Here is a 22,915-nt window from a genome sequence, read left to right on the forward strand (position 1 = left end):
AAATTAATAAGTAGCAATTAACACTAATTAAGTCAATTGGCAACATGATTGGGTATAAAAAGAGCTTCTCAGAGTGGCAGTGTCTCTCAGAAGCCAAGATGGGTAGAGGATCACCAATTCCCACAATGTTGCGCAGAAAGATAGTGGAGCAATATCAGAAAGGTGTTACCCAGGGAAAAATTGCAAAGACTTTGCATCTATCATCATCAACTGTGCACATCATCCGAAGATTCAGAGAATCTGGAACAACCTCTGTGCGTAAGGGTCAAGGCCATAAAACCATACTGGATCTCCGGGCCCTTAAACGACACTGCACCACAAAAAGGAATGCTACTGTAAAGGAAATCACAGAATGGGCTTTAGGAATACTTCCAGAAACCATTGTCAGTGAACACAATCTTACCGTGCCATTCGCCGTTGCCAGCTGAAAACTGAAACTCTACAGTGCAAAGAAGAAGCCATTTCTAAGCAAGATCCACAAGCTCAGGCGTTTTCACTGGGCCAGGGATCATTTAAAATGGAGTGTGGCAAAATGGAAGACTGTTCTGTGGTCAGACGAGTCACGATTCAAAGTTCTTTTTGGAAATCCGGGATGCCATGTCATCCGGACCAAAGAGGACAAGGACAACCCAAGTTGTTATCAACGCTCAGTTCAGAAGCCTGCATCTCTGATGGTATGGGGTTGCATGAGTGCATGTGGCATGGGCAGCTTGCATGTCTGGAAAGGCACCATCAATGCAGAAAAATATATTCAGGTTCTAGAACAACATATGCTCCCATCCAGACATCATCTCTTTCAGGGAAGACCCTGCATTTTTCAACAAGATAATGCCAGACCACATTCTGCATCAATCACAACTTCATGGCTGCGTAGGAGAAGGATCCTGGTACTGAAATGGCCAGTCTGCAGTCCAGATCTTTCACCTATAGAGAACATTTGGCGCATCATAAAGAGGAAGGGGCAACAAAGAAGGCCCAAGACGATTGAACAGTTAGAGGCCTGTATTAGACAAGAATGGGAGAGCATTCCAATTTCTAAACTTGAGAAACTGGTCTCATCGGTCCCCAGACGTCTGTTGAGTGTTGTAAGAAGAAGGGGAGATGCCACACAGAGGTGAAAATGGCCTTGTCCCAACTTTTTGGGGATTTGTTGACACCATGAAATTCTGATTCAACATATTTTTATGTTCATTTTCTCAGTTTAAACTTTTGTTCCGTGATTTATGTTCTATTCTGAATAAAATATTAGAAGTTGGCACCTCCACATCATTGCATTCAGTTTTTATTCACGATTTGTATAGTGTCCCAACTTTTTTGGAATCCGGTTTGTATTTGGGGATACAAATTCAAGTGGACCCGGATCATTTATTTAATTTGAATTATCTTCCCTTATTGGAATGTACATTGAGAGACCTTGCTGCCTCTAACAAAAAGGGCTTGTTCTGGTTCGGTCAAGTAAATGTCCTAAAAATGGACATCCTACCCAAATTCCTATATATCTTCCAACTCCACAATTTTCCTTTTTTCAAAGATAAAAAAAACAGCAATTGCCCAATTTGTGTGGGGCTACCTCAGCCCGCGGATAGGCTTTTCTACCTTAACCAGACCTAAATCTTCCGGGTGGGTGTGCCTTCCAGATTTTAAATGATATCATATGGCGGTGGCCCTCATTAGGTTATTGGCAATACCACAGAGCCTCAAAACAGTGGGTAGAGTTGGAACAGATCTTCTATCCTCTTCCTCTTAAACATGCTCCATAGATCGCCCCAGAGGCCCGACCACATGTAGATAAACAGAATGTCTTGCTGCGACAGACTCATAGGGCTCTTTCACACGAGCGGATGCTGTGCGGGTAATCTGCTGCGTGAAAAAGTGCCAAGCCCCGCTCCGGACAGAAGAGACACGGAGCATCAACATGATTGATAATGCTCTGTGTCTCTCTGTGATCTTTACAAAATCACGGTGACAACTTTATCTCACTGTGATTTTGTAGTGAAAAGGTCACAGAGAGGCACAGAGCATTATCAATCATGTTAATGCTCCGTGTCCATGATGTCCAGAGCGGGGCTTGGCTCTCTTTCACGCAGCGGACTACCCGCACGGCATCCACTAGTGTGAAAGAGCCCTTACACTTTGTGATTCTCTGACTCAGAAAGGTCTTTGTTCCAGAAAACTCAGATTTTTCATAATCCGGCCTTCATCACCAGTTTTGGTAGAAATTCCTTGGCATATAGGTTGCGGATGATCCCCATTTCCACCATCTCCTTTTGGGGGCCTCACTGCCTTCTTTTTCTGAGATATCTATGAAACATCCTAATACACGGATTTCATGGCTGGAGTACGAACAGCTGAAGTCTTATGTCTCTTCTGGGGGGAGCTGTGCTCTTTTGGGACCTCTTTATCTGAAACCGAAAAATTGTTCTTACTATCCTCTCAGCCGACGCATTTGGTCTCTCTGCTTTATCGGAACTTAATTGCTGACTCTAATAAAGACACCCCAAGTTTTATCTCGGGGTGGGAGCAGGAATTGGGAACTTCTGGCGTAGAGTGGCTACGGAAATTGAGGGTATCATAGGCAAACGATTGCTGTTGTCTCCTGAATCCGTTTTGCTCTGGCTCCCCAACGAGTCATGGTGCCCGGGCAGGAAGGATCTCGCGACACAGTTAATCCAAGCAGCTAGATTGCTTATTCCTCTTAAATGGATGGATATCAACCCCCCGACACTGGAAATGTGGATTGATAAAGTAGACCAAATCTACAGATTGGAGAAACTTGTGAGTTGGGAACTGCGGAAACACCAGGGGTTTCTGAAGTTCTGGGCTCCCTGGAAAAAATATAGGACTCAAACCCTTCCAGCTTGATTCTATGCTCTTCAATTCCTTTTGCCGATACTTTCAGTTTTTGGTCGCTGCAGCTTGTTCATGTAAATCGGAGTCTTTAGTTCTCTTGTGTTCTATTGATGAACTCTATTAGTGGAATCAGTCACAACCTTCATCCTTTTAGTTCCACCATTACCTCACCTCCCCCCCTCCTCCCTCTCCCCTTTTTCCTGAGTGCTCCCCTCTTCACCTACCTTCCCCTTCTTTTTGACAGCAAATATCTCTGCATGTTCTTCACATTAGAGGATGATGTGCATTCCCTTATTGATATGTACTGTACAGTTACTGTTAGATGTAATGACTTACTGCATGTGTGAACCGATATGTATACCTCATACATTCAGTTTTTTATCACGCGCGTGCAAAACACATTGCACCCGCGCAATAAAAACTGAACAACGGAACGCAATCGCAGTCTAAACTGACTGCAATTGAGTACCTACTCGCGCAGGTTTGCCGCAACGCATCCGGACCTTATTCGGACACGTCTGCAAGGGGCCTAAGCCTTCTAACGTCCAAAAAATAAAATAAAATGACATTTACAAAATGATGCCAAAATAATGCAGATATATGGGAAATGTAAAGTAATAACTATTTTATTAGGCATCACGATCTGCCTTAAAAGCTGAGAAATTCAAGTTTTGAAAATTCTTCTCAGAATGGCATTGATAAGTAAAGGCGTTCCAAAATTATTACCACATGTCAGATTTGCTAAAAAATGGCCTGGGCCTTAGGCCTCTTTTACAGGACCATTTATTTTCCATTTTCCGTATATGGAACCATGAATTTCAATGGCTCCGCAAAAAAAACGGAATTTCCGTTTTTCCGTCCCGTTGAAAGATAGAACGTCCTATTATTGCCCGCAAATCACGTTCCGTGGGTCCATTCAAGTCAATGTGTCCGCAAAAAAAAACGGAACACATACGGCAATGCATCCGTATGTCTCCGTATCCGTTCCGTTTTTGCAGAACCATCCATTGAAAATGTTATGCCCAGCCCAATTTATCTATGTAATTACTGTATACTGTATATGCTATACGGGAAAACGGAACGGAAATGGAAACACAACTGAAACAAAAACGGAACAACGGATCCGTTAAAAACGGGCCGCAAAATACTGAAAAAGCCATACGGTCGTGTGAAAGAGGCCTTAAGGTGAAAAATGGCTGTGTCCTCAAGGGGTTTAAAAAATCCCTCAAATGGCTACATCGTTGGTAAATAGAAGTTATGGCTCTTGGAAGGCGACAAGGAACAATTGAAAATGTTATTTCAAAAATTGCCCAAGTCCTGAAGGGGTTAAATGTCCTTTCAGTTTATGAGCAGTGAAGGAAACTTGCTCAGCTTGTCTTGCAAAGGTATGAAGAAACTGCTTGTTTGCCAAGACAAACATTGAAACATACAGTACCATGAATTTCATGGCACTTTGCCAACAGACATAAGTACAGTATAAAAGTCAGCCCTTTCTTAATGCCTTACCAATTAACTGAGATCCAGCGAGGATACACTAAGATTTTAACTTTTCCATTAAGGTAATTTAACTTTAAAAATATATACTTCCTTCTCACTATATTACCTTTTATTTGTAACGTGGATAAAACGGGTTGATTGAATTCTTAAGAGTGGTTATAACTATTGTGCAGCAGTGTACGCAAACGTGCTCTAAACTATATAGTTAGATATGAATAAAATACGGATGTAGTAGAGTTAACACCTTCAATTGCTTTTTAAAGGCTTTTGTCTCAAGATAATGTGATGAGTTAAGAAATTTGAGTTAAGAGCTTGAGTGCTAACCCTGCTACATGTGTTTGTTACTTATTCTTTATAGAACCGGCCAAGTTGGATCTGGCTGGAAATAATCTTTTTTGCTTATTAAATAGATTTCATAGAAAGTAACCTAACCCCTAAAGGCTCATGTACACGAACGCATTTTCTTTCCGTGTCAGTTTTAATTTATTTTTTAAGACTGTATGCGGAACCATTGTTTTCAACCGGTCCACACAAAAAAAAATAATAATGCAGTTACAACATGTGCATTCCATTTCCATATGTCTGCATATCTGTTCTGCAAAAAAAATAGAACATATCCTATTATCGTCCTCATATTGGACAAAGATAGGACTGTTCTATTAGGGGCCAGCTGTTTCATTCCGCAAAATATGGAATATTTTTTGCGGACCAAAAAATACACATGGTCGTGTGCATGAGCCCTAAGAGAGGTTGGAGCAAAAAGAGCGATTGTCTTTTAGTCATTTTCTAGGCTTAATATTACCTTAGAGTGTTAACAGTAATTGAATGTGTATTTTTTAGGTCCACTTTATAGGTTGATCATGGATGCCTTCAGTAAAGCGGTTTTGAACTTCTCAATGGACCTGTTCAAAGAAATGCAGAAAACTGAACAAAACAAGAACATGTTTTGTTCACCTCTCAGCATTTTTATAGCATTGAAGATGCTCATGTCAGGAGCAGGTGGAAATACAAAGTCTCAAATAGAAAAGGTACTTTTGCTCTGCAATTATTTATTTTTAATTTATGGAATTTTCCAAATGGAGTTGCCTTCTGTCATCATTCAGATTTCACAACCTAATGTTAAAGGGTAATGTTTAGTGATGATTAGTAATGTGCCATTTTTAAAGGAAGTCTGTCAGCATTTTTAACCATGCAAAACTGAAGACAGCACTAGGTTGAGGCTGGGCAGAGCAGGACACACATACCTTTTATGAAGGTTTTATTATAAGAAATAGCATGCATGTCAACTTTATTTTGGCAGGTACTGCTCCAGCAAGTGCCCATGTGGTGGGGCTTCATTGTAAAGTGTGATCTGCATTAATTTGTTTCATAACAACTCGGAAACTGAGAAAAGGCAGGTCTGCAGACAGATAAATGTTGTTGTTTTTTTATGTTTCAGGGGATAAGAGATGATCCCAGGGGTTGTCAGCCCAAAAGCAGTGTAATGGGTAATGGATGTGGACCACTGTTCCAACTAACCAGTTTTGCTTAGGGCAAACTCTAAGTACTTTATTTTGAAAGTCCCCCTGGTATTAACCCTTTTGGTCTTCACTGCAGGGAGCCACTACGCTGCTACCTCTTCAGTTGGCAACTGATCCATGGGGGTTAGAAACACCAGAAAAAAGCATGAGGGGTCAGGCAATATTCATAGTCAGGAAACAGGCTAAAGTCAGGGCATGTGAAATACGAATGTATCCGAGAACAAAGTCCGAGGACAGAGCAGGCAGCAATGGAACAATGTGGGAGACAGACTAAGGTCAGGGCAGGCTGCAGAGAATCAGTCAGATGTCAGGCAGAAGTTTTGTATATGGCAGTCTGATCGAATATTGCACTTAACTAGAGACTAGGAGCCAAAAGATCATACACCGTCCACTGGGGAAAGTGCCTTAAAGGGATTCTGTCAACTGAATTTTAGTAACAGAGCTTTTGATATCTCCACATCAGTCTTATTGATTTGTTTTAAAATATACCAGTATTACTGCCATCTGTCTTGTCATTTTGTTTAAAAAAAAAAAATCCACTTTTATTAATACCCTAATTACCTCAGTAATGTGTCCCTCTGTCCCAGCCATCCCACTCCTAATTATTTACTCCTTTTATCGCCGATGGTGCGCTGTAATCTGGCGCATGTGCCCTGGATCCACTGGTCAGCAGCCTCAGCGAACGAAGAGTGCATGCGCCAGCTGTCTGTGCACTTCGCTTGTAGGAGCTGACCAGTGGTTCCAAGGCGCATGCGCGAGATTACAGTGAGGGATCGAATTATAGTTGACAATACCACCAAGATACAGCGTACTTATTTATCATATTTAGCTAAAGCAGGAGAATCCAGCCGGTGGAATATACCAGGACTCTAGGACTCAGTTCCCTGCAAACTCCCTAGTCAAGTGCACAGAGAGGGAGAGAGCAGAGGACCACACGGGACACCTCGTAAGTCCTTACAGCTCATTGAACATACAGATCACTGAATCTGCTACGTACAGCTGAGTACAAAATATTCGGAGCCAGACTGTACAGCCTTAACCAGCTTGGATTGGTTAATTCTAACCTAGCTGCAAAACAGCAACTTTATTTAACCCTGCTGACGGAAGTTACCTACATTGCAGACACTTATATACTGGAAGACTACTTTTTCTTCTCCAGGTGGATCACACCTCATATTAATAGGGGGACCTCCGAACTTGGACTGAGGTTATAGTTTAGTCCCACTGAGGATTTATACAGCGGGACATATCAGAGTAAATGACAGATGTTATCATATGTAAAGTTTAAATTTTAAGGCTACTTTCACACTAGCGTTTGGGGCTCCGCTTGTGAGTTCCGTTTGAAGGCTCTCACAAGTGGACCCGAATGGATCCGTCCAGCCCTAATGCATTCTGAGTGGATGCGGATCCGCTCAGAATGCATCAGTCTGGCACCGTCTGTCCTCCGCTCCGCTCAGCAGGCGAACACCCGAATGCTACATGCAGCGTTCGGGTATCCGCCTGGCCGTGCGGAGGCAAGCGGATCCGTCCAGAGTTACAATGGAAGCCAATGGGGGCGGATCCGTTCGAAGGTGACACAATATGGTGCATTTTTCAAACAGATCCGTCCCCCATTGACTTTCAATGTAAATTCTGGACGGATCCGTCTGAATACAAATTGTACTTAGACTGTTTTAGTAAAATATAATGCAGACGGTTCGGTCTGAACGGATACCATCGTTTGCATTATAGGAGCGAATCCGTCTGTACAAATACCAGTGTGAAAGTAGCCTAATGCTGCTATTTTTGAAGGACATATCTGCCCATTTTTATTGATTTCTCATCTACGTATCTCCTAGTTTATCCAATCTAGAATAAATATTTTTATGGGACCTACTAAAAGGAATGGCATAATGGAATGCCCATAGACTTTAACAGGAAAGTGGAATGCCCATAGAGAATAATGGACCAGAGTGGAATGCCGATAGAGAATAATGGAAATGTAATATTTGAATTACAGACAAAACCATTTGACATATCTAATAATTATTTAGCAGGCTTACTCTCCAAGTTCAGTGGGATTATTTAATGTTCAGATTAAGTGGAATTATCACTGTTTTCTGCAGAATGACGAGGGTGAATGACACAAAGGAATGCCCATAGACTATAATGGGAAATAAACTATGAGCTCATATGCAGGTAAATCTGTGTTATGTAGGACATTAACCTTTACCGCAAGTGTTCCCTGGGTAGAGTAGCATATTGTAAAATGAAAATGACCTTGGATTATAACCATTTTCTATAGAATGCATAGGTGAGTGACATAATGGAATGCCCATAGACTTTAACAGGAAAGTGGAATGACCATAGAGAATAATGGACCAGAGTGGAATGCCCATAGAGAATAATGGAAATGTAATATTTGAATTAGAGACACAACCATTTTACATATCTAATAATTATTTAGCAGGCTTACTCTCCAAGTTCAGTGGGATTATTTAATGTTCAGATTAAGTCGAATTATCACTGTTTTCTGCAGAATGATGAAGGGGAATGACACAAATGAATGCCCATAGACTATAATGGGAAGTAAAACGTGACTTGGTGCCTGAACTATTCAACATATCAAATAAATCTGTAGCAGGCTTACTCTTCAAGTTCAGTGGGATTATTTAAAATTGAGATTAAGTGGGATTATCGTTGGTTTCTATTAAATGCCAAGGGGAATGACACAAAGGAATGCCAATATACTATAATGGGAAGTAAACTATGAGTTAATTTGCAGGTAAATCTGTGTTATACTAATGCAGCAGTTAAATAAATAATGTCTCTCTGGGTTAATCAACATAAATCAAGATCAAGCAAATAATATAACCCTTAAAATTAATACATTTTATTTCTGTCCTTTAAAATTGGAAAGTTAGGTCAATAAACAAAAAAGACGGTAATCACTGAGGGTCCACTCAGATACAGTCCACAGTAAGCATCTTTAGAACACCAGGGGATGTAGGGAAACTGTCCCTGTTATTTCTCCCTGGTCTATTCCTCAGCCCAGAGACGACCCCCGATGGTGGGGACTCCCTGTCCTCGAACCTGGGCTATTCCAACCCTCACAAGACCCTAATGGGGTGGTGATGGAGGGTATGAATATACGTGATATCCTAAATAGGTGCTTAAAGATGGACAGATGATATACATACAAAAACAACACATACACCCTACCCTATCATATAGGGCCTATTGGTGGACTGTGTACATACTCCTAGTGCTGAGGTCATAAAGCTACCTAGGTACACAGTACACCATTAGATATAAATCATTGAAAATACCCCAACTCGTCTCCCCCACTTTATGGGATCATCAGGGGGTCAGTAGAATTTGGGTGACGGATATCAGTATGGATAGTGAGATATCCGTAGTTATATAAATGATACCCAGAAGATAGAGAATGGGACCATTTGTCAGTGGCTGGAGGGGATCTCAATCACTCGGACTCAGTGCAGACAGTTTAGTAAGACACCAGGACCATTGTATAGCTTAGCTGGAGTTCATTGCAGGCATCTGTGGAAGAAAGAGATACATGGTAGAGGACAAAACGTATCCTACAATTGCCCAAAGCAATAGAAATGAACTCACAGTCTCTGTACATTCACTTTAAACATCATAGGTCCAGTGGTTAATGAATTCCTTCAATGAGCATAGATGACCCATACTGCAAAGAACAGATGCTAATGATCAACACTTGCGGTCAAGTTAGTAAAGACAAAGGGAAAAGAATTCCCCAACTTACAGTCAGGATCTGATCGTCCCAAACTCCTCATTCAGTCCATGTCTGTGTTCACCAGGTGCCCACTATTCATACAGTATGCTCACCACATTCAAAATTGCCACCATGCATCGATGAGACGCGACTACGTCACTTCCGCGATTCCGTCACTTCCAGTCGTCAGATGTATTCATTTCTGGCCGGTGGAACGCAGCTCAGCGCTCAGTTCAGAGCGCTCAGTTCCGGTCACATGCTTCCGCACTATGTAGTGCTCTCCATCCGCAATGTTCGCCAGACTCCTATATAAGCCAAACCTATAGGGACCCAGAATATATAGAGGCCAATGTCTGATCGCAATTAACCCAACAGGGTAAGACACATAGATACCCATTTAGAGCATCAAAGAATGATTACATATCTATGGGTGAAGAAATACATGGTGGGGAGGAGACAAAAATATATTAATCAAAAGTGGTGAATGAAACCTTCACCAAAAACCATCAAACAGCCTAGAAAATATATATAGATGATATTTATATTATCCAACGAAAACATCATATTCATTGGTTCAAATGATATTCAAATTCAGATGCTTCCCGCATCTGGGCAGTTAAAGGATTTATTCAAAATTACATCGGGCCTGGCAGTACATGACAAAGGACATTCCAGAAAAAAGGCACCAATTTATACAACAGTGGCAATTAAAAGGAAACAAGAAAACGTCAATCTCTCATGATCCCGAGGGGGGACTGGGACCGGAACCGATGTATCCATTCAGATTCCTTCTGAAGGATCTTCCTGTCCCAGTCCACCCCCTACCCCCCCCCGGGGGGAGGGCGGCACCAGCTCCAGAATAGAAAACCTCAAGCATCTCGGGTCCCCCCATTGACATGTAATGCCACTGGTGTGACATTCTTTTTAACTACATCATTAATATGTTCACAGATCCTTCTCCTAACCTCACTCACTGTTTTCCCTATATAGTCCATTGGACACGTACACTGGCAGATGTAGATTGCACCTTTACACCTTTACTTCTACAGTTTACAAAGTCTCTGACCTGAAAGGTCTGTTTGGTTACAGAACAGGTAATGGCCTTGGAGGTTGAAATGTATTATTCACACGCCTTACACGAACCACATTTAAAGACACCTATAGGTTTACGGTCAAGCTATGTGCTCGTTTTTGCTGGAGGTGTAAAATGGCTATGGACTAGACTGTCCTTTATACTCTTTCCGCGGCGTTAAGTGACAGTAGGGTAATCAGTAAGAATATTGGACAGATCAGAGTCCATACGCAATATATGCCAATATCTTTTCAAAACAGTCCTTACTTGATGATTGGCTGCATCGAAGGTAGCGATGATCCGCAGGGGTTGATTTTTATCTACAGCCCTGGGTCTCGGGACCAGGAGGTCAGCCCGATTTTATTGTTGGGCATTCTTAAAGGCCTCCTTCAAAACAGTCTGTGGATACCCCCTACCCCTAAATCTGTCTTGTAGTCTCCTAGCTTCACTAAAGGAGGATTCACCCTCTGAACAGTCCCTCCTCACTCTGAGGTATTGACCCCTCAGTATACCACGTTTAAGGGGGATCGGGTGGTGACTATTCCAGTGAAGCAGTGAGTTTGTGGCAGTGGCCTTCCTATATATGTCTGTCATTACTCTGTCATCCTCCTTAGTCATCCGTACATCCAGGAAGGTAATTGTCTTAGGGTCTAGTTCATATGTAAACCGGAGGCCAATCTTATTATTGTTAAGCTCAACAATGAACCTTTTGAGATCCCCTGGCCCACCCTTCCAGACCAGAAATATGTTGTCAATGTAGCGTGTCCAAAATATGATGTTATCAGCACCCTAGATGGGTCAATCAGGGAACACACACGTATCCTCCCACCAGCCCAGGAAGAGGTTGGCATAGGTAAAGGCACAGGGGCTCCCCATTGCTGTCCCCCTGAGCTGGTGGTAGAATCGTGCGTTAAAGAGAAAAAAGTTATGTGAACTCCAATAATTGCATGGGCATTCCTTTGGGTCATTACAATTGGCATTTCATATAAACCAACGATAATTCCACTTAATCTCAATTTTAAATAATCCCACTGAACTTGAAGAGTAAGCCTGCTACAAATTTATTTGATATGTTGAATGGTTCAGGCACCAAGTCACGTTTTACTTCCCATTATAGTCTATGGGCATTCCTTTGTGTCATTCCCCTTTGTCATTCTGCAGAAAACAGTGATAATTCCACTTAATCTGAACATTAAATAATCCCACTGAATTTGGAGAGTAAGCCTGCTAAATAATTATTAGATATGTCAAATGGTTTTGTCTCTAATTCAAATATTACATTTCCATTATTCTCTATGGGCATTCCACTTTCCTGTTAAAGTCTATGGGCATTCCATTATGTCACTCACCTTTGCATTCTATAGAAAACGGTTATAATCCAAAGTAATTTTCATTTTACAATATGCTACTCTACCCAGGGAACACTTGCGGAAAAGGTTAATGTCCTACATAACACAGATTTACCTGCAAATGAGCTCATAGTTTATTTCCTATTATAGTCTATGGACATTCCTTTGTGTCATTCACCCTCGTCATTCTGCAGAAAACAGTGATAATTCCACTTAATCTGAACATTAAATAATCCCACTGAACTTGGAGAGTAAGCCTGCTAAATAATTATTAGATATGTCAAATGGTTTTGTCTGAAATTCAAATATTACATTTCCATTATTCTCTATGGGCATTCCACTTTCCTGTTAAAGTCTATGGGCATTCCATTATGTCACTCACCTTTGCATTCTATCGAAAACGGTTATAATCCAAAGTAATTTTCATTTTACAATATTCTACTCTACCCAGGGAACACTTGCGGAAAAGGTTAATGTCCTACATAACACAGATTTACCTGCAAATGAGCTCATAGTTTATTTCCTATTATAGTCTATGGGCATTCCTTTGTGTCATTCACCCTCGTCATTCTGCAGAAAACAGTAATAATTCCACTTAATCTGAACATTAAATAATCCCACTGAACTTGGAGAGTAAGCCTGCTAAATAATTATTAGATATGTCAAATGGTTTTGTCTGTAATTCAAATATTCCATTTCCATTATTCTCTATGGGCATTCCACTCTGGTCCATTATTCTCTATGGTCATTCCACTTTCCTGTTAAAGTCTATGGGCATTCCATTATGTCACTCACCTTTGCATTCTATAGAAAATGGTTATAATCCAAAGTAATTTTCATTTTACAATATGCTACTCTACCCAGGGAACACTTGCGGAAAAGGTTAATGTCCTACATAACACAGATTTACCTGCAAATGAGCTCATAGTTTATTTCCTATAATAGTCTATAGGCATTCCTTTGTGTCATTCACCCTCGTCATTTTGCAGAAAACTGTGATAATTCCACTTAATCTGAACATTAAATAATCCCACTGAACTTGGAGAGTAAGCCTGCTAAATAATTATAAGATATGTCAAATGGTTTTGTCTGTAATTCAAATATTACATTTCCATTACTCTCTATGGGCATTCCACTCTGGTCCATTATTCTCTATGGGCATTCCACTTTCCTGTTAAAGTCTATGGGCATTCCACTCTGTCATTCCATTTAGTAGGTCCCTATTTTTATGTTTACTTTGCTTTATTATTTTTCAAGCATATTTTCCTTGAGCAATGTTTGCTCCATATTCAGAAAGCAAAATACAATCATAGGATCACGCAGGATCCAAGCATATTGTGAAAAACAATGGGGTACAATTAAATAAAAGGGGTACAAAATACAACAAAATTGAAGGCAAAGTTCCTAGTAGGTCCCTATTTTTATGCTGTCATTGGTTATTACTTTTATTTTGCAGTCTATTAGTTGCCAGATATAAAAGTGCCCCACACCGCCTATTTAATACATATGCCCTTTATTTCGGTACTGGGGGTACCGCGGGGTGTGCACCTGACCATTTTCTGATATTTTGGTCTAGCCACTTACTATTACGGAGCTAATTAGCATATTAATGAAATCGATTTTTTAACAAAATGACAAGACAGATGGCAGTAATACTGGTTCCTTTTATAACAAATCGAGGAGACTGATGTTGTGATGTCAAAATGCAGCACGCAGGGACCGCAGGGGGAATAACTTGTGAGGTGATGGTGTACTGAGGAATAATAACAGTTAGTTCTTTACTCTCCGGGGGCACACTCTATTACAGGGGACACCGGCCAGGTGGTGATCGAGGTGCCCTTGACGGTGATTGAATTTTCTGGGTGCTTGTGCGGCTGGGCCCCTCAATTAGGTAATGTTGTGACGCAAGCACCTTGGTGGTGCAAAATGATGAGAGTGGTTGTAGTATGGAGATGGAAGAATGAGACGGGGTTCGAATCCAACTAAGAACTTTACTGAACACAGGATCTTGACAGCAATTTACATCCAGATATAAACAGTCTCTCATGTATATGGAACTTGATTGTTGTAAATCCAGGTAACAGGCTCTATATCTCAGGCTATGATAGGAGGTTGTGTACTCACTGGTATTTAGCTCTATGCCTTGTTCTAATCTCAGTAACGGTGGTTCAGGTCCTTATCTTCTACCTACAAGTGCTACAACAGATGGCCTGTCTGTCCTTGAAGTAACGGTGAGGCTGCCGGAAGCTAATAAATCCTTCACCTTGATACAAAGACGCCTAAAGCCTAGAATAACGGCTATTGTCCTGAGATGAAAGGAGGGAGTCCTCTCCTTCCCCCTGCTCCTCACTCCAGCTACTCCCACTCCACACCACCAACTAGGCCTGAACTGTGGTATATATATATATATATATATATATATATATACACTATGGTGCTATCCCCATCTAGTGGTGGAATATGAGTAGTGCATCTAACAGCCTGTTAGGCTACTTAGCTAAGTTAGAATTACGGGGCCAAAACTGTCCAAATAACTCAAGTGTGAACTCAGCCTTACAGGTTAGTGTTAGCGCCAGGTATAAAGAACCGTGTAGAGGCCAAGATCCTATTATAACGTGAAAGAGCACACTCCTTTTACACCAATTTACTGATTCCACATAGATTTCCATTAAACGCTTATACAAGTAAAGCCCCCCGACAGAGTGGAGTGGGTGTCAGCAGTAAGTTTTTGTTGATGTCACTGATTATTTTGCCCTCATCTGTCAGAACAATAACCCCAAAAAAACGGATCCTGTCTGTGGCGCTTCCGCCTTCACTTGGTCAGCATTTGATCAGTAATCAATCAGTATTGCTAAAGCCCAAAAAAACAGGAGTGGATCCAAAACAGGGATGACTTGTGAATGGAATATTTGCATGTCTTCTGTGTTTTGTACCCACTCCTGGTTTTGGCTACCAAATCATAAGCCAATTCTGATGCAAAATAGGGACCATGTCATGCAGGCCTTACAGCTGTTACATAGACAGGATCTGTTGTGCATCTCATTTTTCCTTCCTTCTGACAGATCAGAAGAAGGGTCAAATAAATGATGATGTCAGCCAGGCCAAAAAGGGAAAATAGTGGTCGAGTCATGAAGTGGGGAGGGTGGGAAGCAACATGAGGTGACCACAGAGTGGCCCAATGACAGAGTCTGGAGATGGCAGCAGCATCAGACGGAGGCCACAGAGTTGCACAGTGACAGTGTGGAGGTGGCAGCAGCATCAGGAGGCCACAGAGTGGCACACTGACAGTGTGGAGGTGGTGGCAGCAGAAGAATCAGGAGGAGGTGACAAGGTGGCACAATGACAGTGTGAAGGTGGCAGCACCAGCATGAGGAGACCACAGAGTGGCACAATGACAGAGTGTAGAGGTTGTGGCAGTAGCAGCATCAGGAGTTGGCCACAGGGTTGCACAATGACAGTGTGGAGGTAGCAGCAGCAGCATGAGGAGATCACAGAGTGGCACAATGACAGAGTGTGGAGGTGGCGGTAGTAGCATCAGGATGAGGCCACAGGGTGGCACAATGACAGTGTGGAGGTGGAAGCAGCAGCATCAGGAGGCTACAGAGTGGCAAGGTGACATAGTTTGAGGTAGCATCAGTATCAGGAGACCACAGAGTGGCAAGCTGACATAGTATGAAGGTGGCAGCAGCATCAGGAGACCACAGAGTGGCAAGGTGACATAGTGTGGAGGTGGCAGCAGCATCAGGAGACCACAGAGTGACCCGGTGACAGAGTGGGGAGGTGGGTGGCAATACCAGTACCAGCTGAAGATGGTGGGTAAAAGAAGGAGCACTTGGCGTCAGATGTGTGGCATCAGGTAGGTGGCAGCATCAGAATAGTAGCTGAGGCAGGTAACCAGAAGAAATCAGTCTCTTTTGTCAAAGTGTTGGTGTGGCACCATGGATGATCTAGTCTGATGCATCAGGCATTGGTGGGTGGAAATCCTGGCTGATCCACGCCTGCTTCATCTTGACAAAGGTCAGTTTCTCCACATTTTAGGTTGACAGGCGAGTTCTTCTTGGTTTAACTATTGCCTCGCCACACTAAACACCCGCTCTGATGCAACACTACTGGCTGGGAAGGACAGCTTCTCCAGGGCAAACTCGGACAGTTGCGGCCACAAATCCAGTTTGGCTGCCCAGTAATCCAGCAGATCTTCAATGTGGGGTGGCAGGGTACTGTCCAAGTATGGATGCTGGTGAGTAGTTTCTTCATTAGGCGGGTGAAGAAAGCTGCTCATCAGCGACTCTAGACTCAAGTTGCTGCTGATGGAGCTGGAACTGCTCCTACCCCCCACCCTGCTACAGCAACCATGGCAGAGGAACGTGAGTGCAGGGGGCCCACCCGGTCAGACTTGCGAAAGGATGGCGCAGAAAGGCAGCGGCCAACTGACTACATAGGAATTCTCTATAGTAGTTCAGTTTGTCCTCCCTCTCAGCGAGTGTAAAAAAGGCCCCCATTTTGGACCAGTAGCAAGGGTCCAACAAGGTGGAGAGACAGAAGTTATCCCTCTGTCGAATGGTGACAATTCGGCTGTCACTATGCAAGCAAGTGAGCATACATCGGGCCATTTGTGCAAGTGACTCAGAGGAACTCCCTGCCTCCATCTCCACTGCATACAAGCATGGTGTGTCTGGGTCCTCTGCCTCGTCTCCCTTATTGCCCTGCATCTCCTCTGGCTGCTCCTGCTCCTCCTCTCCTGTCACCTATGTAGAAAAACCACCCATTTCGCTACACATTGCTTGTGCTCCAATGTCCTCCTCCTCCTCCAGTTAGCCCCAACAGGCCTCATGTGTAATGACCGGCGTCACGCAAAGGGAGGGAAAAGGGAAGGCCCTGCTCAAGGGAGAGGGAAAGGTGGTGACCCCTGACTCACCTTGCGGCTGGCACCTGACTGCCCTGACGTCCCTAGACGGGTTCCTCACCCGTATGCCGATCACGTGCCTAAACCCTGGCTTTCCCTAAGATGAGCCCTAGGTAGTGAACGGGCCGGCGGGATCACTAGTCCGCCCCACTGACACTAAGAGGAAAACACCAAGGAGAGGACAGACAATACAGACAAAACATATAATCCCAGGTGGGCGACAACAGCAGACAACAAAAGCCCAACAGGGATCCGGAGGGTAACGCTCTGGAACAACAACCAGGGAACGCAGCAACACAGCTCCAGTGGGTCAATATAGAAGTCCAGGCAGGAAGCTCTATATCTGGCAACCAGAGAAGTGGGAGAGGGGAATATAAGGAGGTTGGGAGTGCTGGACAAGGAACAGCCGAGGAGAAGGAGCTACGGATCCTTGAGTGAGCCAAAAAGGGTTGCAAAGCAAACCTAGAAAGCTACCATAAAGAAACAGCCCTACCTTTCTACATAGAGCGCGCAGCCATCCGCTGTGACTTCCTGACCCCGGGTATAACGGAGTCAGGCGTGGTTCTTGACAGCCTCGTGACATCATGTGGCCATGAGATCTAGGCGCCACGTCTCCAGTCTCCTGACCAGCCAGATTTACCAGCATCTGTTCCAGGACATGAAGCAGTGGAATGTCATTGTTCATCCCGTAGTCCTGGCGACTGACAAATAACGTGGCCTCCTCAAAGGGCCTGAGCACACGGCAGGTGGTATGAGCTGCCACTGGCTAACATCGAAGTTACACAGGGGACTACTGTCCGCTTGGATCATCAAGAAATTGTTTATGGCCTTTCTTTGTTCTTATAGGCGGTCCAACATATGGAGGTGGAATTCCAACAGGGGGAAACGTCGCATATCAGTCTATGATGGGGGATACCGTTCTGCCGCTGCAGCTCAAGGAGGGTGTGCTTTGCGGTGTACGAGTGGCTGAAGTGCATGCAAAGTTTCCTGGCCATTTTTAGGATGTCTTGCAGATGGCTGGAAGACTTCAGGAACCGCTTGACAACCAGATTGAACACGTGTGCCATGCAGGGCGCATGGCCTAGCCCTCCTTGGAGCAGCGCTGACACCATGTTCTTCCTGTTGTCGTTCACTATGGTTCCGATTTTGAGTTGTTGAGGACTCGATTTCTTGAAGAAGGACGCAGAGCAGTTCCTCCCCTGTGTGACTCCGTTAGCCCAGGCAAACGAGGTGCAGAACAGCATGACACAGCCGTGCCCTACACATGTTGTATGCTGGAGGGGCACTGTGAATTGTCCCTGCAGTGGAGCATCACCTGGCCAAGTTGCAGGTTTGGATGTGCAGGAACCACATTTACTCAGTGGGCCGTAAAGGACATGTATTCTCCCTGACCGTAGTTACAGCTCCACAAATCGGCACTGCCGTGCACTTTGGCAGACAACGACAGGCTCAAGGTCTGGCCCACCTTCTGTTCTACATACGTGTGCAGGGCTGGTACTGCCTTTTTGACAAATAAATGACAGCTTGGGACTCTCCACCTTGGCTCTGGACAAACCATCAGTTCTCTGAAAAGGCAGAGTCCACCACTTGGAAAGGGAAGGACTGCAGCACCAGCAACTTGGCCAGGAACGCATTCAGTTTCTGGGCCGTTGGATGAGTGCACGCATACTGTTGTCTCTTGGCAATCACTTTGGTGATCAATTGCTGACAAAATGACTGACAAGGAGGAGGAGCAGGAGCATCAGGATCAGCAGATGATGGGAAGGGTGGACAGCTCCCTTCGGCTGAGGTGGTGGAGCCTTGAATGCCTGAAATCGGGTGCATGCCACTGGGTGATGCAGCAGTTGCTGCGGCAGGCTGGACCAACACATTGGAGCCACGGTTCTCCTAGGCCACTTTATGGTGACGATGCATATGTTGATGCAGGCCTGTGGTGCCAACATTGGCACCCTGGCCACGCTACACCTTCTGCCCACAGATTCTACAAATGGCCATGTTCACTTCCCCCAGCGGCGTAACAAAAAAATGCCACACCGCCGAGTAGGTGATTTTACCTTCAACACTCCTCACAGACTGACTGCTACTTCTGTGAACCCCTGCACCACTGCTCTGCGGTCAGGTAGGCTCCTGCGAAGTGTGTGGTCTACCCCAGGCACGTTTGGCTCCTGACCTCCCACTGCTGCCACCCTGCTGACTCCCGGCCACGCTAGCAACTTGCCTCACTGGCAAGCTGCCACCCTCTTCTCCCGATGATGATGAAGCCCCTAATTCAACCGTCTTCCAAGTGTGATCAGCTACATCATCGAGTACTGTCGGCACCTCACTGATATCCTCTTCAACGGTCTCTGGCTCTGGAGCCTGCTCAGGAGCCAGCTCCCATTCCACTCTCCTCATCACTACTTGTCCGCCTACCGGTGGAAGCAGTCGATGTCTCCTCCACATTTTGGCTGGCCAGTAGCTGCTGACTATCCTCTAGTAGCTCGTCCTCGCTGTATAGTGGAGCTGAGCCCACAGCATTTAATACTTGTCTGGATGAGGGAACAGAAAAGGACAGAGGCAAATTGAGGACAGGTGAGGGCACAGGGCCTGCTCCTGAGCCATGTCAACTAAGGGTTGTGTATGATGAACCCATCGACTCTTGGCTGGGGGTATCTGATGTCACTTGGTACAAAGTGGATGACCGAGTCAACCATTCAAGAACCGCTGGGTAGGCTGGTCAAGACACGACCTCTAGATGACACCGGGAGCTCAGGCCTCTCACTGCGACTCCTGCTGCCACGCCCCCTTACTCTGCTGCGACCTGTGTCTGCGCCAGAAACATTTAGGCCTCTGCCACTCTGCCACTCTCCTTGGCACTTCTCTGTCTGACATACTGTTAGATCAAATAAATAAGTAAAAAGGAAATTAAAACACCTAAAAAAAGTCTGTAATTTTCTTACTTCACCACACAATGGCTAATAGGCCATTCCCCCCCCCCCCCCCCCCCCCAATACATGCCAAAGAAGTCTTTAGAATATATAACTGCACTGCTGAATGGCAAATAATAAATATTTTTTTTGCCACTAATACACGCCAAAAAGGGCTTTAGAACATAAAACTAGTGATGAATGAACATCGGCCAGGACGTTTCCCGAATGCGAACACGTGTTCGCAATCAATTGTTCGCGAACCGCACATTCGATGCGGGCAACCGCACATTCGAGGCGGGCCCTATTCACTTTAGTGGCAGACGACCCTTAAAAACCTTCAGGTCATATTTGCAGCCACCAAATAATTTCTAGAACTGCACTAATAGTCTTACAACATGGACAGTGACACACCAGAGGGGGATCAATGGCAAAAATTCCCACTAAAAATATGTATTTTAATCAGGGGGGATTTTTATGCATCTTAAATGGAAATTTTTTATTTTAGGCCACCTGAGTACGGGCCCCAAAAATTAGGCATTCACCTGACAGAAAAGAACAAGTGATTTTGTGGCTGGAGGTATATCAGTCTACTTTCACACTCAAGTTTTGGCTTTCTGTTTGTGAGATCCGTTCAGGCCTTTTACAAACGGTCCAAAATGGATCAGTTTGCATTCTAATGCATTCTGAATGGAAAAAGATTACCTCATAATGCATCAGTTTGCATCAGTTCAAACTCCATTCTGCTTTGGAGATGGACACCAAAAGGCTGCTTCACCCAGTGGGCAGTAAATGTTATGTACCTTCCATGCCCATGTTTGCAAGACCAAGTGTCTGTGGTCAGATGTATCTTGGCACCGACACTGTGTGCCAGAGATATATTCAATTGCCGCTGAACGTGGCCATATACGTAGCTCTGTGATGCCCTTCTGGGAGAAATATTTCCTTCCAGGGACCTTCCATTGCAGTGTGCCAATGGCCACAAATTTTATAAAGGCCTCCAAGTCCACCAGTTTATATGGAAGTAGTTGGCGGGCTAGCAGTTCCGACAAGCCAGAGGTCAGCCATTGGGCAGGAGGGTTATCCGGCGTCATCAACTTTTCACGCTCGAACATTTGGGCCACGGAAGCCTGCCTTCTGCCAGATGAACGCGATGACGGCACGGTGGAAGGTGGAGGACAAATGGGAGGAGAGAGAAGAAGGAGACGAGGCAGGACATGGAGCGCTGGGAGTGTGGCTTTGTGGGTTCTGACGGTGTTGCTCCCACTGGGCTCAGTGATGGGAGGGCAGGTGCCTTCTTAAGGCGTCGTCCCTAGGTGTTGGGCTTACTGCGACTTATGCATTGACAGCACAGGCTGCAGATGGCAACACTATTGTCAGCAGCTGACATGTTAAGAAAACCCCACACTGCGGAGCCATGTACCAGCGTCCTGGGAGCACAAGATGTGACCGTGCATGGTGGACGGCTTCATCCAGATACATTTGCAGTCTGCTTTTTGCCTCTTGTGCACTGCAAGTTTTGCCTGCTTCTCCTCCTTCTCCTCCCTATCTGCTGCTCCGTCTCTCCCTCTGAACTTCCCTCTTCTTCCTCTCTTGTGGGCACCCACGTGATGTCCATCGACACATCATCATCGTCACCTTCACCACCACTGACATTAGAGATCTCTGAGTAGGCAGCAACAGCGGGGTCCACCCTCCATGGGCTGATCTGGGTTCTGTTTGAATTTAAGGATACAATAAGTGTCAGTGGCTCACCTGCATGTACTGCCGTGAGATGGTGCTCACTCCAAGGGCAACACTCCAAGCCCGTAAAATGTATAGAACAAATAAAAATGAAAAATTGGAGGGCACTCAATTATCAGGAAGTCAAATAGAGATTTTGCATATTTATACAACTTTGTTTATTAGAATAAAAAACCATATTTATTAGCATAAAAATAATAATAAAAAATAATAAAAAAAAGAATGGGAAGAACTATGTGGTCTTTATAAAACACTAAACTGTGGTCTCAATAGTACGTATACCTTAATTCAGGGAGATCCTTCTGTGGATCCCTGTGTAGATGGTCCACGCGGATATCAGTGCTCCCCCCTTGATATGGGGTGGGATCGTAATTCTACAATGAGCACTATCTCCACCTGGAGCATCACCCCAGTGATAATCGCAGAGGATAATTGGATTGCAATAAATTAACACTAGTATACAATATAACACAAATGAAAATAAACAAAAAATATGAAAATAAGAATACAATAATATGATAATAATAGTAATTTGCAGAATAAAGAATGCAGCAGAATAAAAATCAAATGTCTATTCAGGATTCCTCCAAATTATCATGTGGATGACAAGTCCCACTGCAATGCGATATAAAAATTCTCCAAAATGTAAATACAATTAAAAATAGAATTAAAAATGGAATCCTCCAAAAATGCAGTACATTAGTCCCCTTCAATGAGGGTAGATTAATACCTCTTAATCCACTATATTTTCAGGGATATGCATGTACTGTCCAGACCTCTCTTGCGGTCTCTGTGTGTTGCCGCAGTTAAATTCTGTAATTAAAATATAACTGCACTGCTGAACGGCAAATAAGCCCGTATTTTTTCCACTTATGCAAGCCATAAAAGGCTTTGGAACGTATAACTGCACCGCTGAACGGCAAATAGATATTTTTTGCCACTAATACACGCCAAAAAGGGCTTTAGAACATATAACTGCACCACTGAACGGCAAATAGATTTTTTGCCTTTAATACACGGCAAAAAGAGCTTTAGAACATATAACTGCACTGCTGAACGGCAAATAGACACTTATTTTTTTCCACTTATACACGCCACAAAAGGTTTTAGAACATACAGTATATCTGCACTGCTGAACAGCAAATATAGGTGAAACTCTAAAAATGTGAATATCGTGCAAAGTTCATTTATTTCAGTAATGCAACTTAAAAGGTGAAACTAATATATGATATAGACTCATTACATGCAAAGCGAGATATTTCAAGCCTTTATTTGTTATCATTTGGATGATTATGGCTTATAGCTTATGAAACCCTAAAGTCACAATTTTGAGGTA

The 22,915-nt window shown here is 43.8% G+C and overlaps 1 protein-coding gene across 1 annotated transcript in view; it reads left to right on the top strand.

Annotated features, from left to right (window-relative positions):
• Window positions 1-4,269: 4,269 nt before the first annotated feature.
• The window catches only part of LOC122939212 (serpin B4-like), a 54,343-nt gene continuing 35,697 nt past the window's right edge, over window positions 4,270-22,915 (top strand). The window contains exons 1-2 of the mRNA XM_044295249.1: window positions 4,270-4,409; window positions 5,188-5,375. Coding sequence (XP_044151184.1) covers window positions 5,208-5,375 — 168 coding nt within the window. The 5' untranslated portion in view covers window positions 4,270-4,409; window positions 5,188-5,207. The remainder of the gene's footprint in view (window positions 4,410-5,187; window positions 5,376-22,915) is intronic.

The sequence above is a fragment of the Bufo gargarizans genome, chromosome 5 (genome assembly GCF_014858855.1).
Source record: "Bufo gargarizans isolate SCDJY-AF-19 chromosome 5, ASM1485885v1, whole genome shotgun sequence".
NCBI classification, from domain to species: domain Eukaryota; kingdom Metazoa; phylum Chordata; class Amphibia; order Anura; family Bufonidae; genus Bufo; species Bufo gargarizans.